General features: G+C 47.6%; 1 protein-coding gene across 1 annotated transcript in view; it reads left to right on the plus strand.

Annotated features, from left to right (window-relative positions):
- The window catches only part of znf438 (zinc finger protein 438), a 39,254-nt gene extending 29,516 nt beyond the window's left edge, over positions 1-9,738 (plus strand). Inside the window, exons 3-7 of the mRNA XM_048266990.1 lie at positions 3,975-4,052; positions 4,836-4,844; positions 6,127-6,936; positions 7,007-7,547; positions 8,453-9,738. Coding sequence (XP_048122947.1) covers positions 4,007-4,052; positions 4,836-4,844; positions 6,127-6,936; positions 7,007-7,547; positions 8,453-8,966 — 1,920 coding nt within the window. The 5' untranslated portion in view covers positions 3,975-4,006 and the 3' untranslated portion in view covers positions 8,967-9,738. The remainder of the gene's footprint in view (positions 1-3,974; positions 4,053-4,835; positions 4,845-6,126; positions 6,937-7,006; positions 7,548-8,452) is intronic.
- Positions 9,739-20,000: the final 10,262 nt, after the last annotated feature.

The following is a 20,000-nucleotide window of genomic DNA, read 5'->3' on the forward strand; positions in this document are numbered from 1 at the left end:
TGTGTGTGTGTGTGTGTGTGTGTGTGTGTGTGTGTGTGTGTTGGGGCAGATAGGAGAGAAGGAGATAGAGATCTATGAAAGTCGTAATTATTCAATTCTATTTTATTTCTATAGCACCGGAACTTGTGAAATTGTCATGAGGTACTTCACATAGCCTGAACTGTGAAGGGAAGAAAGGACTGAATCAGAAACGTTCAGACGAGTTTATACCCACATCTGCATCAGCCTATTACAATTCCTGAGACATATGTATGCTATACATCAAAACACATCAAAAGATGGTATGGACAGGATACAGACAAATTAAAAGTGCTCTAGGCGATGCCACACGTTTAGGCTAAAACATTTTATGTCACTTACTGCAAACATCACCTAACCAAAAGCTAGCTGTCTGTGTCCTGAATACACTGTAAAAAAAAAAAAACATGATCTCTATGGACAGCCCAGGCTCCAAAAACAGCAACAAAAACAACCTGGGCAAACCTAGCCCATAAAAAACATAACAAACTGTTCCAGCAAATCACAGACGAGATGCGCGTTTAGGAGAGTTTCAATTGCACAGGAGCAGCACGGGAGGGAGGGGAAGGAGGTAGAGAGCTAGCTCTCTGTTTTGTTTGAATGTCAACAGAAGTGACGTTACCCAGCATCGCTTAGAGCACCTTTAATAGTAGACAAAAGTAGGTAGAGCTATGAGCATGATATATTATTTATAATTAAGGATTATACTATTGAATAATACAAGCCCATGTCATCAGCAGCATTGATAGCCGCCCATCACCACATCTGACCTCCTTATGGGACACACATGAGCAGGTCAGACTTTCATGTCAGATTGCTTAGCCCTTCCTCTAAGAAATGAGGACAGAAAAGCCCAGCAAGGTTTTTATGACTGTAGCTATATAACGGCCATCTCTCATGTGAGAGAGAGAGAGTGATGCTTGTTATGAAGGTGTAAAACCCTGTCTGCTTTATTTAACAGCTCAGGTGGTTTCCGTGGTAATTACTGCAAAGCCCCTATGATCTCAGCGGACAATTTCCTCTTTCATTTTCTCCTCTTTTTCTCTCTTTCTCTCTCTTTCTTTTTCTCTCCTTCTCTCTCTGGCTCTGTCTTTCCATCTGTATTAGTGTGTGTTGCTTCTCTGTGCATCTCTGTTTCTCTGACACTCACACACTAGAGTAACAGATGGGAGTTAGCAATGCTGTCTGCTCATTAGTGTACGTACACACACACACACACACACACACACACACACACACACACACACACACACTCGCACTCGCCAGAAAGAGACAGAGAGTATAGATGTGAGGACAAATTGAATCAGGAAAGCAGATAGGGCAGAGAGTGTGTGTGTGCGTGTGTGTGTGTATGGGTGTGTGTGTGTGTGTGTGTGTGCAGGAGAGTGAAAGATTTGCTTCAGGAGGAGCACTCAAGCTGAAATGTCCTCATCCTAAAGTTCCTTAAAGGTTCTGTAGGATGACTCACATCTACACACACACACACACACACTCTGCCCTATCTGCTTTCCTGATTCAATTTGTCCTCACATCTATACTCTCTGTCTCTTTCTGGTGTGTGTGTGCGTGTGCGTGTGCGTGTACGTTAAAAAAAAATAATTATTTAATATTTAAACACTTATAGCACCAGCGACCTTTTAAACACCTTCATCACCCGGAGAGAAGAAATACTCTTTTATGATTGGCTGGTGGAGTGGCTATTCATTCTGAATTACGGGACACCTCTAAAGTAGATCTGGTGAAAAAAGTTTAATCACCGTTCCATATCAATGCTTATGAATGGTAACTATGGACCCTTTCAACAATAAAAACAAAAACAATGCTTGAACGTTCTATTTGGGCCCCAATCTACTTCCTCTGCATTAAGATAACATATGGAATGTTAAAAAGGAAGTCTTGTGGGGCCAACTATGATGCTGATAATGGAACTCTCTTGAAAGGGTCCATAACAACCATAGTAGGACGACGGTTGAGCCTGGAAGCAGGCTTAGCAACAATGGAATCAACTGTAAACAAGCTAACTGTCCACCACTATCGCTGTTAGGGCCAAAGAAAGTTGTACAACAAACTGAACAAGTCGGCTTCTTTTTAAACGGACTCGCTTGTTTCCTTTGCGTGCTATAACGGCATATATAAGGCATGAATATATATATATACATATATATATATATATATAAGTGGCAACCGGGTGATAAGTGGGATGTAAGGGATAATGGCCGCCATGGTGTCCTGTATGAATGGACTCGGGCGGAGGAAACTCCGCTGCGTGTTGGGGAGTTCTGCCGTCGTAGTGTCCTGTTATACAGAATTAATGCCTCCCCCCGCGTCCATTAATTCCGTATAACAGGACACTACGACGGCAGTTAACCCTTACATATACTGGGGTGTGCTGGTGTGGAGGGTGTTATGGTAGGGCTGGGGTGTGCTGGGGTGGAGGGTGTGCTGGGGTGGAAGGTGTGCCGGGGTGGAGGGTGTGCTGGGGTGGAAGGTGTGCCGGGGTGGAGGGTGTGCTGGGGTGGAGGGTGTGCTGGGGTGGAGGGTGTGCTGGTGGGTGTGCCGGGGTGGAAGGTGTGCCGGGGTGGAAGGGTGTGCCAGGGTGGAGGGTGTGCCGGGGTGGAGGGTGTGCTGGTGTGGAGGGTGTGCCGGGGTGGGATTTCTGAGTCTGTGCTATTGATTCCTTCTTAGCAGCCGCCTGTGAAACCTGACACTCAAATGGATTTTCTCAGGTGACTGCTAATGACTGCTGTGGCGTGTGTGTGTGCTGTTGTGCATGTGTGCTGTTGTGTGTGTGTGTGTGTGTGTGTGTGTGTGTTAATGGATTGGGGGAGTCTGAAATTCTGATAATCTCTGTCCATCTCCCAAGGGAATGATTAGACCCCCCCACACACACACACACACACACACACACACACACACATGCACACACACACACTGTTAAGCACTTGCAAACAGAGCATTACTGACACACCCAGTGACACAGATGTACACACATACACACATACATGTATACAGACATATGTATGCCTATGATGAACAGATACACATATAGGGGGCAGCCGTGGCCTACTGGTTAGCGCTTCGGACTTGTAACCGGAGGGTTGCCGGTTCGAACCCGGACCCACACACTTAAACAGACATGCCTGTCCTGCTGTGAGACATTAAAGCCAATAATTGACAAAATTCACAAATACAGGCATACTACACACATACATGCATGTACACTCACACACACACACACACACACACACACACACACACACACACACACACACACACATGGGCATAAACATACAAAAAAACACACATTCACAGATATACAAACAGACACTTGCACACACACACACACACACACACACACACACACACACACACACACACACCCACGCAGATCACAGCTAGACTCGTCTCTCCCTCAGGATGACCCTTCGGCCCCCACAGGACTGAGTATGTGGACAGAGAGGTCCACTCATGTAGAAGAGACACAAACCATCTGATTACTGCTGTCTCACATCAGAACACACACACACACACACACACACACTCCCTTACTTCTCCGTCTGACAGCCCTCGATTTCTCACTCGTAGCCTACATTACCTCTCAGACTCATCTGTCTCACCCTCTTATATTCTCTCTCTCTCTCTCTCTCTCTCTCTCTCTCTCTCTTCCTTTCTCTCTCTTCCTCTCCCTCTCTCTCTTCCTCACCCTCTCTTTCTCTCTCTCTCCCTCCCTCCCTCTCTCTCCCCATGTGTGTCTGGTGTAATCTTACTCAGTGGGATGTCTGGAATGTTCTCTGCTTTCAGGAGAGATAGCGAGAAAGAAAAACAACACACATGCATACATCACACAGCTCTTCCTGTGTGTGTGTGTGTGTGTTTGTGTTTGTGTTTGTGTGTTTGTGTGTGTGTCTGTGTTCTCACTTTCAGATTCACATGAAAAAATGTGTGTCTTTCTCTAGGTGTGTTGATCTGAACGGTCCTGACCAAAAGTATGAAGAGCCAGGAAGTCAAGACCCCTAACTCAGTCAAGTCACTCAGTAAGACTCACAGCCACACACACACACACACACACACACACACACACACACTCAAAAACACATACAGTGTTGATCGTAAGGGGGTTAATGTGGAGGGGGATCGTTGTGTGTGAGGGTGTGTTGAGGCATGAAAGTGTGTGTGTGTGAGAGAGAATGTGTGTGTGTGAGAGAGAGAGAGAGAGAGAGAGAGAGAGATGACCTGCCGGACTTCAGGTGATGCACTAGCCCTGGTTAACTGCTCTCCTCAGCGAATTCCTTTTCACTTGGGTGAACTGTGCAAAAACACACACACACACACACACACACACACACACACACACACACACGCTCACTCTCTCACACACACACACACACACTCACTCTCACACACACACACTCACTCACACCCAAGCTCACAGAGACTCATAGACGCACGGACAAGCACACACATATATACACACACACACACTGCCCTGAAGATGACCCTGGCTTGAGTGTAAACACTCACACTAACCCTTCAACTTTGACCTTTAACTTACCATGCTTTAATCTCCCTCTCCTATGTATGTGTGTGTGTGTGTGTGTGTGACAGTGCAAGAGTATTTCTGTTTTACTTCCAATAGCATCATTATCTTCATCATATTCATTTGTATCAGTGTCAGAGAGTGTTTCGTATTTGGCATGATTTAAACTAAAATCACTTAGTTAAGCTTATTCCTCTCTTTGACGTGCTCCCTCCCTCCCTCTCTCCCTCCCTCTCTCCGTCTCTGTCTCTTGCTCTCTCTCTCCCTCCCTCTCTCCTAGAGATGCCAGGTATGTAGCTGCCTAAATAAACCCTTTCCAAGCACTTCCAGGTGTGGGCTTGCTCTCTCTCTCTCTCTTTCTCTCTCTCTCTCTCTCTCTCTCTCTCTCTCTCTCTCTCTCTCTCTAACACACACACACTGTGTACACTCGCAGTCTTCATGGTTTTAAATCAGGGCTTCTACAGGGGCCATTAAAGGAGCATCAGCAACAGATTACAGCCCTGAGTCTGACAAATCTTTACGGATGACCAGGGTCTCTTTGTGTGTGTGTGTGTGAGCGTGTGTGCGTGTGTCTGTGTGTGGTGAGCTTCTGCCCCTAGGCAGCTTTCATGCTCTGATAGCATTTTATCCTGACAGGAAGTGTGTGTGTGTGTGTGTGTGTGTGTTGTATGTATGTAAAAAAAGAAGACAGTGTGTGAATGTGTGTGTGTAGATAGGGGACAAGAGAGTGTGTGTGTGTGTGTGTGTGGGAGGACATCCCCAAAGATTCCAAACACTACCTCACAGCATGAGGTGAAGGCACACACTGAGCTCAAATCAAAGCACCGTGCTGACTGAGCCTCAGGGAGGGTGTGTGTGTGTGTGTGTGTGTGCGTGTGTGTGTGTTTGTCAGGGTTTGTGAGTGTTATTTGTGTTCAGTACATATTTATTATACATTTCTATTATTGTGGTGATGTGCTTCTTTATTTGTTGTGTATATGTGTGTGTGTTGGGGATTTAAAGCACAAATCTTAGAATGGAGAAGTGTGAAAGGTGACTTAATCACCTTTAAAACACCCCCACACTGTCACACAAACAGGACACACACACACACACACACACACACACACACACACACAGGGCTGGTGTAGCTGCCATGTGTAGAGAAGGCAGAGCGCCCCTTAGAGGAGTGTGTGTGGTGTGAGGCCATTAGTCAGATAGTTGACACATTGGTCCTGGGCTTAGGGGCTCATTGGTATACACAAACACACACACCGCTCACACACACACACCACTTACACACATACCACTCACGCACATACCGCTCACCCACACACACCACAAACACACACTCACACACACACACCGCTCACACACACACACCACTCACGCACACACCGCTCACACGGACACATCAGCATGATGAACACTTTTACTCGGCCAGTGTCCAAGGTTACATATTTCCAGTTATTCTTGTTGAATATTATTATTTGAGATGATCTGTGGTTGCTTTTCATTACTACTGCTAGTTGATAGTTATTGGTGAGGTGCTGGGTGATGTCTTCTGATGTGTGTGAGTGTGTGTGTTCCAGGTGACATGAGACCGGTCACTCCCATGAAGAGCCTCCAGTTCCGCAGCATCGCCCCCAAAGCTCCCCCCCCTCCCCCACCACTGGTGTCGGACGCCCCAAAGCCCAGCGGTGCCCCCATGCTTGTGCCCACACAGAACTACGCCCTCATGCAGGTGGCCGGACGCGAGGGCACCTTCTCCTGGTGCCGCTGCCAGCCTCTGCCTCCGCTGTCGCCACCGCAACAGCCAATCAGCAAGAGCCTCAAGCTGCCCATCCCCCGCTACCAGCCAATGAGGAGCAAGGGCACGCCCGAGAAGGCGGGGAACAGCAAGACGTCGGGCAGCCCTGCCAAAGTCGCCATGACGCCGGCTCGGTCGGTGGCAGCAGCATCAGCCATCCAATCCAAAGCCTCAGAGGTGGCAAACACGCCCACCGAGCCAGCCAATGAGCCGCTGGTGTTTGCCGGAGAGGCGGGTCTTGTGGGAAAAGCTGGCCCGATCTTAGGATCGTTGGCGCCCAAGCCGACCGCTGTTGCTATGCCCACCCCAGAGTTGACCCCGCCCACCTGTCAAGTCAAGCCTGAGAAGGTGACTCAGCCAATCACGGTGCTCTCTCCCGCCCTCTTTGGGAAGGCTGTGCAGCTGGTCACACCCTCTCCCTCGGGGAAACTCCCCATCCTGCCTTACTCCCGTGTCAGGGACTCCCTATTGGCCAGTCCGCCTCCGGCCCCTCCCCCTCCGCCTCCTTCTCTAACCAATCAGAACACTCCTATGATCTCACAGACCACACCTCCCCAGTTAACCCCGCCCTCGGCCAAGAGGGAGGCTGCTGGCGCCGGCTGAAAACTCCGAAGACGCCCTGTCCTGAGGCGCTGGGCGGAAGGCCCACCTTCTGCTTCAAGGCCGCCCCGAGAAGCCGTCGCCCTCCGCCAGCGCTGCCCCCGGGTCCAGGAAGTACCGCAGCATCCGGCCCAAACCGGCTCCAGGCGCGGCCCTGCCCCTCCAGCTGTCCTCCTCCTCGTCCTCCTCGTCCTCCTCGTCCACCTCCCCCTCTCCCCCCCTACAGACCCCCCTCAGCCTCCCGCTGCACCCCTGCCCCACCTGCGGACGCTGCTTCCAGCACAAGCACCACCTGACCGCTCACCTGACCACCAGCCACCTCCTGCTGGCCAATCGCGGCAAGGCGGCGGCAGCGTCGACGGCAGCACCGGCGGCGACAGAGGCGGGCCTGGAGCTGGAGCGTGGCCACGCGAGGCCCGTGCGGCGGGTCAGGTGCGGTCCGCTTGGGTCTACGCGTGTCCGGCCGCGGCCTCTGCTGCGCTGCCTGTTCTGCCAGAAGGCCTTCAGCTACGTGGGCGTGTTCTTCAGTCACCTGCGTGAGCTGCACCGCGTCATCCTGACCGTGGAGCCCTCCATCGCCCAGCACGAGGAACACACCCCGGGGTGAGACACACACACACACACACACACACACACACACACACACTCACACACACACACTCTTTTAGACTTTTAGGGACACCAGGCAATGTTTTCGTGTTAATTACTCATCTTCGTAAGTCGGTATATGGTCAAATGACTCATTACAGGGCGAATGAAGACTCTCTCGCCCGCCCCTACTGCCTGTAGGAAGAATATCCCGCTTGCAAGTTCGATGTATCCTACCCGCCGTCCTTCAGTCTCACAAAGTCTCAGACATTGCGAGAAGTAGGATCAGTTTCCATCCTGCATCCCCAGCACAGAGGCAGTCTAACGAAACTCTAGCGATTGTTGCAAACGATGTGTATAATGGCAGAGCCGGCGAAGAAGCAGCGGAAACCCTTGATGGAAGACGCAAAGAAAAGGAAAAGAGCTTCAGACCGAGCGAGGGCTCGCACACGTATCGACACGTACAGACGCTAGGGGGAGTTTTGTAGAGAAAAAGCATCAGGCTTGCCTGGTGTCCCTTTAATCCCCTGAAGGCAATTGACTGGTACAGAATCATAAAAAAGAATAAGTAATTTAGGGTTTAAAAACAATAAGCACATGGTGTGGTTTATTTTTGTTCCAACTCTGCCAGGGGTTTATGTCTAGTTTTCAGCTCGCTAATTTGTAATTGCATTTTTTTACGAGAGCATGTGATTGCACAACAAAACCAATACACAGTACTTCCTCTGTCTCTGTGTCCCACTTACACACACACACACACACACACACACACACACACACACACACATAGATAGATAGATAGATAGATAGATAGATAGATAGATACTTTATTGATCCCCAAGGGGAAATTCAAGACACACACACACACACACACACACTCTCACTGACCCTCTCCTCTCCTGTGTGTGTTGTGTGTCCAGCACGGAGCTCTGTGAGGAGGACATGGAGGACCCCGTGGAACTGCAGATCAAATGCGGCCGGTGCCAAGCAGTCACGCCCACCTTCTCCGACATGCAGCTCCACCTCCTCTACGTCCACGGCCAATCAGCAGGCCCCGGGCCCTCGGGGGGCGGTCCTACGGGCGGCGGCGGCAGCGACGGCCGGACCGTGGAGGAGGAGCTTGTGAAGCACGCCGCCCACTACTGGAGGCAGCTGAACGAGCGGCGAGCCCTGCGTAGGTGCGGGCGCTGCCAGGAGGTCTTCCTGTCCGCGTCCAGACTCAAGCGGCACGCGTGCGGCCGGCGCCCTGGGGGTGCGGCGTCGGCGGGGCTCAGGACTGGACGCGGTGTCCACTGCTTCCTGTGCAGCGTCGTGCTGGACAGCAAACAGGAAGTGCTTGAGCACTGGAGGGGCCGGCACTACTGTGAAAACCCCCCCCTCCTGTGGGACGCTCTGAACGAGGGCGTGGAGACTGATGGCAGGAGTGTCTCCTAGCAACCCCTGATGCACCACGGAAGGACACGTGCACGTGTGTGTGTGTGTGTGTGTGTGTGTGTGTGTGTGTGTGCGTGTGTGTGTGTAAGAGTACGAGTAAGATGTGTGACATAAACCACTACTACAGTTTTAGCTGTTCAGCTGTTTAGCCATGTCCGGTTGCACTGCTTTCTTCATTTGAATGTCAAGTTGTTTTTACTTTTATATTTTTTTTTTCTTGAAGTTAAGAATTGTAATTTATAGGATTGTTTTCAAACTAGAGTGTTTTGTGTGTAACTGATTATTTAAGTTTTGTTTTGTTTGAAGCTAACTCACAGGGCTATCACTACAAGGCTAAGAGAGATATCAGACAGACAGTGAAGCTCCCGGCCAATCATATCTCTGTCGGATTCTCAGTAGCCAATCACAGCTCTGCCAGTATGTTACCGGCCAACCACAGGTCCATGCTCTCAGGATGGGAATATTTGGGTTACATAATGATGCAAACTCCATATTCTCAGAGAGATATTTTGAAGACAGCCACTAAAGAGGCGGGTTTTGATTGTTATACGTGGTTTGTGTGTGTGTGTGTTGTGGCTCACTGATTGTGAGATGTACACATTTTCTGTTTTCAAATGACTGTTGTTAAACTGTGCTCAATTGTTCTAAAAGAAATCAATGACAGGGTAATTGAATGTTTTACATCAAATAATCTATCCACATACTGTTCTCATAGACATAGAATATACTGAGTATTTATAGAGATGAAGACAAATAAATACCTAAATATTTATACGTATATATACATATATATTTGCATTGAATAATGTAGTCACCATGGTGCTGTTTGAGATGAATGGAGATCTGTTCACTTTATTACCCTAGTAACCCTAGCAACCATTATCACCCTAGTAATGCTTTCATTTCCCCAAACATCATCAACCTGGTAATGCTGTCATTTTCCAAACATCATCATCCTAATGCTTTCATTTTCCAAACATCATCACCCTAGTAATGCTTTCATTTCCCCAAACATTATCATCCTAGTAATGCTTTCAATTTCCTAACCCTCTCATCAAGCTGTTTGTCTGCCTGTTCACTCTTGTACTTTTAGAACCATACACTATCTTACTCAGTCAGCCTTGCTGTCATTACCAGTCTGCCATCGTTCTACCACATCTTCTGTTTTATGTGTCGCCATAACAGAGTGGCCGTCATTCTGACCCCCATCTTCTCCTGCAGACAGCTCTGCTGTCAATCATAACAGGGTCTGCTGTCATTCCGCTAGCGCTTCAGGTGCCCTCACTCCGTCACACCTCTGGCTGTGTCATGTCCGTAACACGGAGAGCTGCTGTTAGCAGTTTGGACTTTTTGCGGAGCACTTACTTGGAATAACGGCTTTGACGTTAGAATGTTTTCCATGAACATAGATTCTCTTAACAAGATAATGACAAGAAAAGACAAAAAACCGGGGACTTTCCTGGTCTCTGTAAAGAAGAACTAACGTGTCACCTAGATCTGACCGCTTTGGGAAACCTGCCCAGAGTTGTTTTGCATGTACACTGCACACTGGTGGGAGTAGGTGGAGGGTGGCAGTGTTAGTGTTACTAAGTCTGGCATAAGCTAGTAAACATGCCAACATGACTCTCAGCGCCGTTTCAATGCCCAGATGTATTTATGATTCCTCTCTGTTGGGACGTCCCTGCAGTTGATCCCTTTAACAGCGCTGTTCTGACTCTGCTCGTCATCTCTGGAACACTCAGATGCTCCTACTGACTGTGTCATCAAACTAACTTTAAACACTCGCTCGAATTTCATCATCAGAAGCTACTGTGCTACCACCCTACTGTGTGTGTGAGAGATACTTTTTTTTCTGTGACAGTACCATGTGTGTACCTCTAGAGCAGTGGTCATCAACATTTTTGAGCCCAAGATCCCTAACCTCGCCCTGAACAAAGGCAAGATCTACCTTGAAGCGTCAAAAGAAAATCAAAGCTAAAATACTTCCAATTTAAGGCCTTTTATTTAGGCAAATGTATCAGGTCAAAAATAACACATCCTCCACCCAGGCGTCAATGAGATAACAACACTTACATAGTCTTTACTTACATGATATTGGTTTTGATTTTCTAATGGAGTAAGTGTTTGTGACAATACGTCATGATAAATTTGATGTTTGATCACTGTTTTGGTATAAAGCATCTTTCACGTAATGAATGCGCACTCTAGTGAAAGTAACCTAAGCCTAGGCCTACAATGCACTCCGTGTCTGTGCACGTCTGCAATCGATTACATTCTTCAAATGGAGAACAAATTCCTGATCGCTAAACTTTTGTTTTTTATTTTCTGTCAGTTAGCAGTTGCACCTAGCATAATTTGACTTCAGCGGTGACATGTCCTGTTGCGAGAGAGAGAGAGAGAGAGCGCACCTGCAAAGTGGTGCTGTGCGCGTGTGTGTGTCTGCTAGAGTTGCGCGGATGGGCTATTATTTCAACCGTAACCGCATAGCAAAACTTATCATCCATCCGCCATCCATCCGCACCAATGTTTTTTGACCAATTTTCAAAACCGCACCCGCCTCGCCATCCGCTGGTTGTTTTAATGTATATAAGATGCGCTTGATTGGTTCAACCGCCACCCGCCCGAATTTAATTAAAATATTATATTTCTTCACGTCATCCGCCCGATCTGCGGTTTAACCGCGGAGTCCGCGGCTGTAACCGCAAACCACGCATCTCTAGTGTCTGCATCATTGGGTTACGTTCGGTTGGTTCAAGTCAGAAGTTGGTCCGTCCGGTCCCGCATTCACGCTGCTCCATTATTAGATTAACGTTATCAGACAGCACTGTAAATGTATGCAGGAATTTCTCGATTATGATGGCTAGGTCTTGAATAAATCAGCGCGCCATCCTATCCCGGCGCTGAAATGTAGGCTACGCCCTGTAAACGTTGGCGAACATGTGGGAATTTGGGAACTGTTTTTAATTGTCCTGTTATTCTCGGGATCTACTGGGCCAAGTCCTAAAGATCTACTGGTCGATCGCGATCGACGGGTTGGCGACAACTGCTCTACAGAGATTTCCAGTTTCTGATAGATATGTGGAGAGGCACATGCCTGTAATTTAATGCCGCTGGAGCTGGGCATAGCCCTCTTCCCTGGGTGACCTTTCACCTTTGACCTCTGCCTGTTCTAGTGATTGTTGTGTCCCCCTTTCCTCCTCCTCGTTCATGGTGCCTCAATAAAGAACATAAACTCCAGTTGGCTCTGATGTCTGTTCCTTCACCCCCTCTCTGTTTTTCTCTCTGTCTCCTTTTAGCCGTCTCTCTCTGATCCCCCTTTTTCCCCTGTGCCCATCAGTTATCTTTCTCTCTTTCTCCCCCCTTTCATCCTCTCTTCTTACCATCTCTCTTTCCTCAGGCGGTGGACTGGACGCGTCCGTCTGGAGGGACACAGAAAATGGGATTAATGAGATGGTGTGTGTGTGTGTGTACGCATGATTGGATGTGCATGTCCTTGTGTGTTTTTGTGTGTGAGTGTACTGTGTACACATGTAATTTCGATTACCTAGGTATGTGTATGTGTGTATGTAGTGCTATGTGTGTGGGTGTGCTGTGTGTATGTAGTGTTGAGTGTGTGTGTGTATGTATGTAGTGTTTGGTGTGTGTATGTAATGTTGTGTGTGTGTGTGTGTATGTGTCCAGGAGGGTAACTGGAGGCTGAGTGTCTCCACATGCTTCACCTCCACACAGACTCCAATCTGTCTGTATAGGTTTACCGTTGTCTCTGTGTGTGTGTGGGTATGAGTGTGAGTTAATGTCTGTTTGCTACCTCTGGTCTGTTTGACCTTTATTAAACCCTACCCCCACCTCATAATTCACACACACACACACAGACGTCATTAACTGCCAGACTTCACATGTAGGTTACTCTGAGCTGAGCTTGCATGGCACATAAATTAATACAATTCTCAAGCACTGCTCTGATGTATTTTACAGGCTATTCTCTACATACTATAATTACGCAAACAAGGGTGGATGTACCTCCTTTTCTAAATACTCAAATACAAACAAACACACACAGACACACACACACAGCATATGTATTCCTCATCACACAACACTCATTACTAACACATAAATACATACATACATACACTTCAGACATCAGTCAAAGGGACACATGGTTGTCTATATGGCTGGGAGGTGCTGGTGCTCGGGGGTGGTGCTGGAGGTGTTTGAGGTGGTGGTGCTGTAAATCCCTGCATCAGGGCCAGCAGTCAGGGCCTATCTCTGTCCGGCCAGAGTGACTCAGAGAACAGCAGAACAGAAAACTCCCTTCACTAATTCTCCCTCCCCCTCCCTCTCTCTCCTCTCTCTCTCCCTCTCTCTCTCTCTCCGGTGGTTTCCTTGTTAATACTGCCTCTCTCTTGCACTTTCTTTCAGCGTTTATATCTTGTTGCAAGAGCCCCTCAGAGTAACAACAGAGCAGCAAATAGCAGAAAGCTGTCTACAACACACACACACACACACACACACATACACACACACACAGCTCAGCATCTTCCAACTTCTGAGAAAGCAAGCCATATATGACACACAGATGCATATTTCTCTTTAATCATCCCTCCCTCTCCATCCTCTTTCTCTCTCTCATCACTCGCTTTCTCTCTCTCCCCTCGCCTCCCTCCATCTCTACTGCAGAGGCTCTGATGGCAGAGGGGAGATCAAAGAGCACACACAGAAGATTGCAGAATGGAGAGGAGCGAGCTCTTCACGGAGAGAGAGGGAGAGAGAGAGGAGGGAGAAGATGGAGAGAGAGAAAGAGAGACTGAGGGAGAGAGGAGGAGCGAGCTCTTCACTGAGAGGGAGAAAGAGAGAGGAGTGGGAGGAGGGAAACAACTGCAATAGAAATAAAGACAAAGTGAGGGCTGCGTGTGTGTGTGTGTGTGTGTGTGTTGTGTACACATGTATCGATTACCTAGGTATGTGTATGTGTGTATGTAGTGCTATGTGTGTGGGTGTGCTGTGTGTATGTAGTGTTGAGTGTGTGTGTGTATGTATGTAGTGTTTGGTGTGTGTATGTAATGTTGTGTGTGTGTGTGTGTGTATGTGTCCAGGAGGGTAACTGGAGGCTGAGTGTCTCCACATGCTTCACCTCCACACAGACTCCAATCTGTCTGTATAGGTTTACCGTTGTCTCTGTGTGTGTGTGGGTATGAGTGTGAGTTAATGTCTGTTTGCTACCTCTGGTCTGTTTGACCTTTATTAAACCCTACCCCCACCTCATAATTCACACACACACACACAGACGTCATTAACTGCCAGACTTCACATGTAGGTTACTCTGAGCTGAGCTTGCATGGCACATAAATTAATACAATTCTCAAGCACTGCTCTGATGTATTTTACAGGCTATTCTCTACATACTATAATTACGCAAACAAGGGTGGATGTACCTCCTTTTCTAAATACTCAAATACAAACAAACACACACAGACACACACACACAGCATATGTATTCCTCATCACACAACACTCATTACTAACACATAAATACATACATACATACACTTCAGACATCAGTCAAAGGGACACATGGTTGTCTATATGGCTGGGAGGTGCTGGTGCTCGGGGGTGGTGCTGGGAGGTGTTTGGAGGTGGTGGTGCTGTAAATCCCCTGCATCAGGGCCAGCAGTCAGGCCTATCTCGTCCGGCCAGAGTGACTCAGAGAACAGCAGAACAGAAAACTCCCTTCACTAATTCTCTCTCCCTCTCCCTCTCTCTCCCTCTCTCTCTCCCTCTCTCTCTCTCTCCGGTGGTTTCCTTGTTAATACTGCCTCTCTCTTGCACTTTCTTTCAGCGTTTATATCTTGTTGCAAGAGCCCCTCAGAGTAACAACAGAGCGGCAAAATGAAAGCTGTCTACACACACACACACACACACACACATACACACACACACAGCTCAGCATCTTCCAACTTCTGAGAAAGCAAGCCATATATGACACACAGATGCATATTTCTCTTTAATCATCCCTCCCTCTCCATCCTCTTTCTCTCTCTCATCACTCGCTTTCTCTCTCTCCCCTCGCCTCCCTCCATCTCTACTGCAGAGGCTCTGATGGCAGAGGGAGATCAAAAACACACACAGAAGATTGCAGAATGGAGAGGGCAGGCTCTTCTTCACGGGAGAGAGAGGAGGGAGAAGATGGAGAGAGAGAGAGAGACTGAGGGGGAGAGGGAGGGCAGGCTCTTCACTGGGGAGGAGAAAGAGAGGTGGGGGAGGGAAGCAACTGCAATAGAAATAAAGACAAAGTGAGGGCTGCGTGTGTGTGTGTGTGTGTGTGTTGTGCACAAAATATAAAATCTTTCTTGGCAGGCTCTCTTCAACCAGCACTATGGAAACGTGGCAGAGAATGATTTAGGTGCTCCCACAAACACACAAACCAACAGTCTCTTTCTCACACACACACACACACCTGTGTAGGTACTGGGGTTGGTTTTTATAGTTTTCTGTTCAGATTCTCAACAAGGCTGACGGTCCAAAATGAAAGAGAGAGAGAAAGTGTGTGTGTGTGTGTGTGTGTGTGTGCATGCGCATGCACATCACCCTCGCGCCACTGAAACAGGACAATTCTCTCAGGGCTGCAGAGCACTCCGGAGGTCCAGATGGCAGGGATCTGTGTGTGTGTGTGTGTGTGTGTGCGCGCCTATAGAGAATGTGGTTATCCCTCTGAGTCTCTCCCTCTGTGTGTGTGTGTGTGTGTGTGTGTGTGTGTGTGTGTGTCTATCTATATGCCCAAAGGGACATGAGCCATCTGCCTTAGTCCCAGCACACCTCACACCACTGGCCTACGACCTTTTTCTGTGTGTGTGCGCGTGTCTGTAAGTGTTTTTGGGGTCTGTAGGTCTCTGTGTGTGTGTGCGTGTCTGTAAGTATTTTTCGGGTCGGTGTGTGTGTGTGCGTGCGTGTGCGTGTTTGTAAGTGTTTTTGGGGTCTGTATAGGTCTGTGTGTGTGTGTGTGTGTGTCTCTAAGTGTTTTTGGGGTCTGTAGGTCTGTGTGTGTGTGTGTGTGTGTGCATGTATGTGTGTGTATTCCCATAAACTGGCCTCTGATGGCTTGCTGTGGGTGATGTCAATCTGTGAGTGTGCCGGGTCGTCCCACCCACCCATTCTGATTGGCTGATAAGGTGTTAATAATGAGAAGCAACAGAGCCACTTAACTCTGTAGTGTGTGTGTGTGTGTGTTTGTGTTAGATAGATAGATAGATAGATAGATAGATAGATAGAGACAGAGAAACTGTGTCCGTGTGTGTGTGTGCGTGCACACACACGTTTGTTTCTATAAAGCAGAGACAGAAGGAAGTGTGTGAAGGAAAAAGAAAGAAGTAGATAGTGTGTGTGTTGTGTGCGCGCTTCTCAAGGGAAATCTGGGATAACTGGATGCTGATGGGAGACTCAAGGGAATACTCTGCCCAAGCAACCTACATTTACACTACGACCACACACACACACACACACACACACACACACATATAAAGATTTGCAATGAATGGTAGTAATTTACATATTTTATTTGTGAATTTTATTTATCATCTCTATTCTGTGGGTCAAGGAATGCTTTACAACACTGTAATCTCACATATGAGGAAGTGCACACACACACACACACACACACTTCTAAATTAATGACCTAATTTCCTAATGCATATGCGATCAACAGGATTGTGGAGATTGGTTTGTGTGTGTGTGTGAGAAAGAGAGAGACAGATAGAGCTAGGTTAGAATATTTTTCAACCTAAGTGTTTGCTCCTCATCACTCGTGTGTGTGTGTGTATGTGTGTTTGTAATAAATGGCTTCTCGTCCCCCCTCGTTGGCTGGTTTATGCACCACCTCTTGAGTGATGACACTAATCACCCGGAGTAATTAAGATCACTTCCTCATCTCTCCTGTGCTCCGTCTCCTCTCTCTCTCTCTCTCTCTCTCTCTCTCTCTCTCTCTCTCCCTCAACCTCTCCCTCACCCTCTCTCCCTCCTCAACCTCTCTCTCTCTACCTCAACTTCCCAACATCATCTCTCTTCTTTTCCTATATATCCCTCTCTCCTCTCCACCCACTCTCTTCCCTTCCTTCTCTCTCTCTCTCTCTCTCTCTCTCTCTCTCTCTCTCCCTCTCTCTACCTCAACTTCCCAACATCATCTCTCTTCTTTTCCTATATATCCCTCTCTCCTCTCCACCCACTCTCTTCCCTTCCCTTCTCTCTCTCTCTCTCTCTCTCTCTCTCTCTATCCCCCTCTCACAGTTGAGAAGGGCTCCCTTAGGGACACTTGGATCCCACTTCAGCGGTCAGAACCGATTACACTCATCCATTTCTCACATTCCCTCCCTCTCTCCCTCCCTCTCACCCTTCCTTCTCTACCTCCCCCCTCCCTCTCTCCCTCTCACCCTTCCTTCTCTACCTTCCCCCTCCCTCCCTCTCTTTCTGTTTTGCATTTCCCCTGATGAGTCACATTTCTCAGGTGCTGTATGGACACTCTGATGTTCTGTGTGTGTGTGTGTGTGTGTGTGTGTGTGAAGGAGAACAACCCTTCTTGCCCCTGTGTTACAACATTCATATTTCAACATAACCAGGCATATAACCAACTCTTCACACACACACACACACACACACACACACACATTTCTACCGAGCCATGGTCTCATTAAACAGCTCACTGAATTTTAAGACTCCACACACACACACAAACACTCACACACGCTATATGCAGGGGGGCTGCACATACACACTCACTCACACTCACTCAGGAAGGGCTGAAACAACCGTTTGCGTGTGTCCACTAAGATAACTAAACACACACCCTACACCCACAAGTTATTGCACAGTGGCTTTCTCAGGTGTGTTTGCAACCAAACACATAAACACATGTTGCTGTTCTGGGAAACATGGACACACACGCAAATACACACAAAAGCACATATGTCAACGCACACACACACATACACAAAGGAGTCACTTGGAGTCATTTGCAGTCCAAACTCACATGAAATGCAGATGTTTTCTCCAAAAAACAGGCAGCATTGCACAACACTCTTTGAGCCAAACGGTTTAGTCAGAGAGATTTGATCTGAGGTGTGTGTGTAGTGGGTGGGTGTGTGTACAGATGTGTACATGAGGTCAGACTGTGAGCCTCACTAGCCACACTGTAACGCGCACACACACACACATACACACAATAATACACCAGTCACACTCCATCCCCACATCCCCCACGTAAATTAGACATAAATTCAGGGCATTTCACCTCTTATTATAAACATCAATACATTTATATGTGTGTGTGTGTGTGTCTGTCTCTGTGTTATCTTTGTAGGTTTATAATCTCAGACTATTCAAAGGATTGTGTGAGTCACAGAGTATTTGAAGGATTGTGTGTGTGTGTGTGTGTACGCATGTGTATGTGTGTGTGTAGGCGAAAAGACAAAGGAAACAAGGACAGAGTGCAGTGTAAAGTAATATGAATAAAAGTGTTGGTGGCAGTGATGTATGTGTGTGTAGGCGAAAAGACAAAGGAAACAAGGACAGAGTGCAGTGTAAAGTAATATGAATAAAAGTGTTGGTGGCAGTGGGTTCTGTAGGATGGTGTGTGATGTGAGATAAAAGAAACACACACACACACACACACACACACACACACACACACACACCTGATACCACAGAAAGCAGCCTACTCCTTAAATATTTAATCTAACTTTCTACATGAACCTAATGAGCCATGGCACAGACAAGCTCTCTCTCACACACACACACACACACACACACACACACACACACACTGCAGGACAGGTTAGTTCTCCTCTGACTGTCTGGCTCAGGTCCAGCCTGCGCTTTTGTAGTTCTCAATAATTAAAAACTCCTGCACTTTTATCACTTCATCCCTCCACCTCTCCATCCCTCCCTCCCTCCGTCCCCTCTGATCAGGAGTGGAGGAGAGGCCAGGCGGCCATGTCTCCTTCGTTCTCTCTCTCTCTCTCTCTCTCTCTCTCTCTCCCCCATCCATCCATGAGGCAACCCCCCACCCCCATACCCATACACACCTGGGACTGATCTGAGAACAGACTGGGAGTTAGTCAAGGTGTACAATCCACTACCTGTGTGTGTGTGTGTGTGTGTGTGTGTATGTGTGTGTTCTAGTACAGTACATCCTGTGTATTCTTGGTGAGTTTAATTGGCTCATTGGAAAATTTCCTTGTGATATTGCAATAAGGTGAGTCATCTCTGACCATATTATTTTGAATTTGACTCACACACACACACACACACACACACGTCCTCCACCTCAATAGACACAGTACATGTGACCTGATATCACGCTTATACACACGCTGCACAGTCATTGCTGTGGTCAGTCTGCAAATTGCCTCAGAGTCCAGGAAAACGTACAAGGTATGAGGTGAGTGGAACAAGTTCTAGTAAATTAGGAGAAAGGGGATTCTACACCAGCGCTCTGTTAAGGTGCCAGGGCCACACACACACACACACACACACACGAGAGGGGCTCTACACCAGATCTCTGTTAAGGTGCCAGGGCCTGAGGACACACTAGAAGTGTCAGTTACACTGTTTGCCTAGTCTTCATCATTACCATCATCATCATCATCATCTACATCACCAGTGGCAGCAGCAGCATCACTGTCATCATAATGAGTGTGTTTCTTGGCTATCTAAATCATATTATCACCAGTGGCAGCAGCAGCATCACTGTCATCATAATGTGTGTGTTTCTTTCTTGGCTATCTAAATCATATTATCACCAGTGGCAGCAGCAGCATCACTGTCATCATAATGTGTGTGTTTCTTTCTTGGCTATCTAAATCATATTATCAATTACAGACTATTCCTCCTCTTCATCTTTACCATCATCATCATCATCACCATCACTGGCATAGTAATGATCGGTGCAAAAAACACAATCGCCATTTATTTTACATCTGTGCACAGTGGGAGGGCAATTCCATTAGCAGTTCTGAGACGGATGAAGGTTTTATTTCTCTTTCA

Source organism: Alosa alosa, chromosome 16 (assembly GCF_017589495.1).
Source record: "Alosa alosa isolate M-15738 ecotype Scorff River chromosome 16, AALO_Geno_1.1, whole genome shotgun sequence".
In the NCBI taxonomy this organism is placed as follows: Eukaryota; Metazoa; Chordata; class Actinopteri; order Clupeiformes; family Clupeidae; genus Alosa; species Alosa alosa.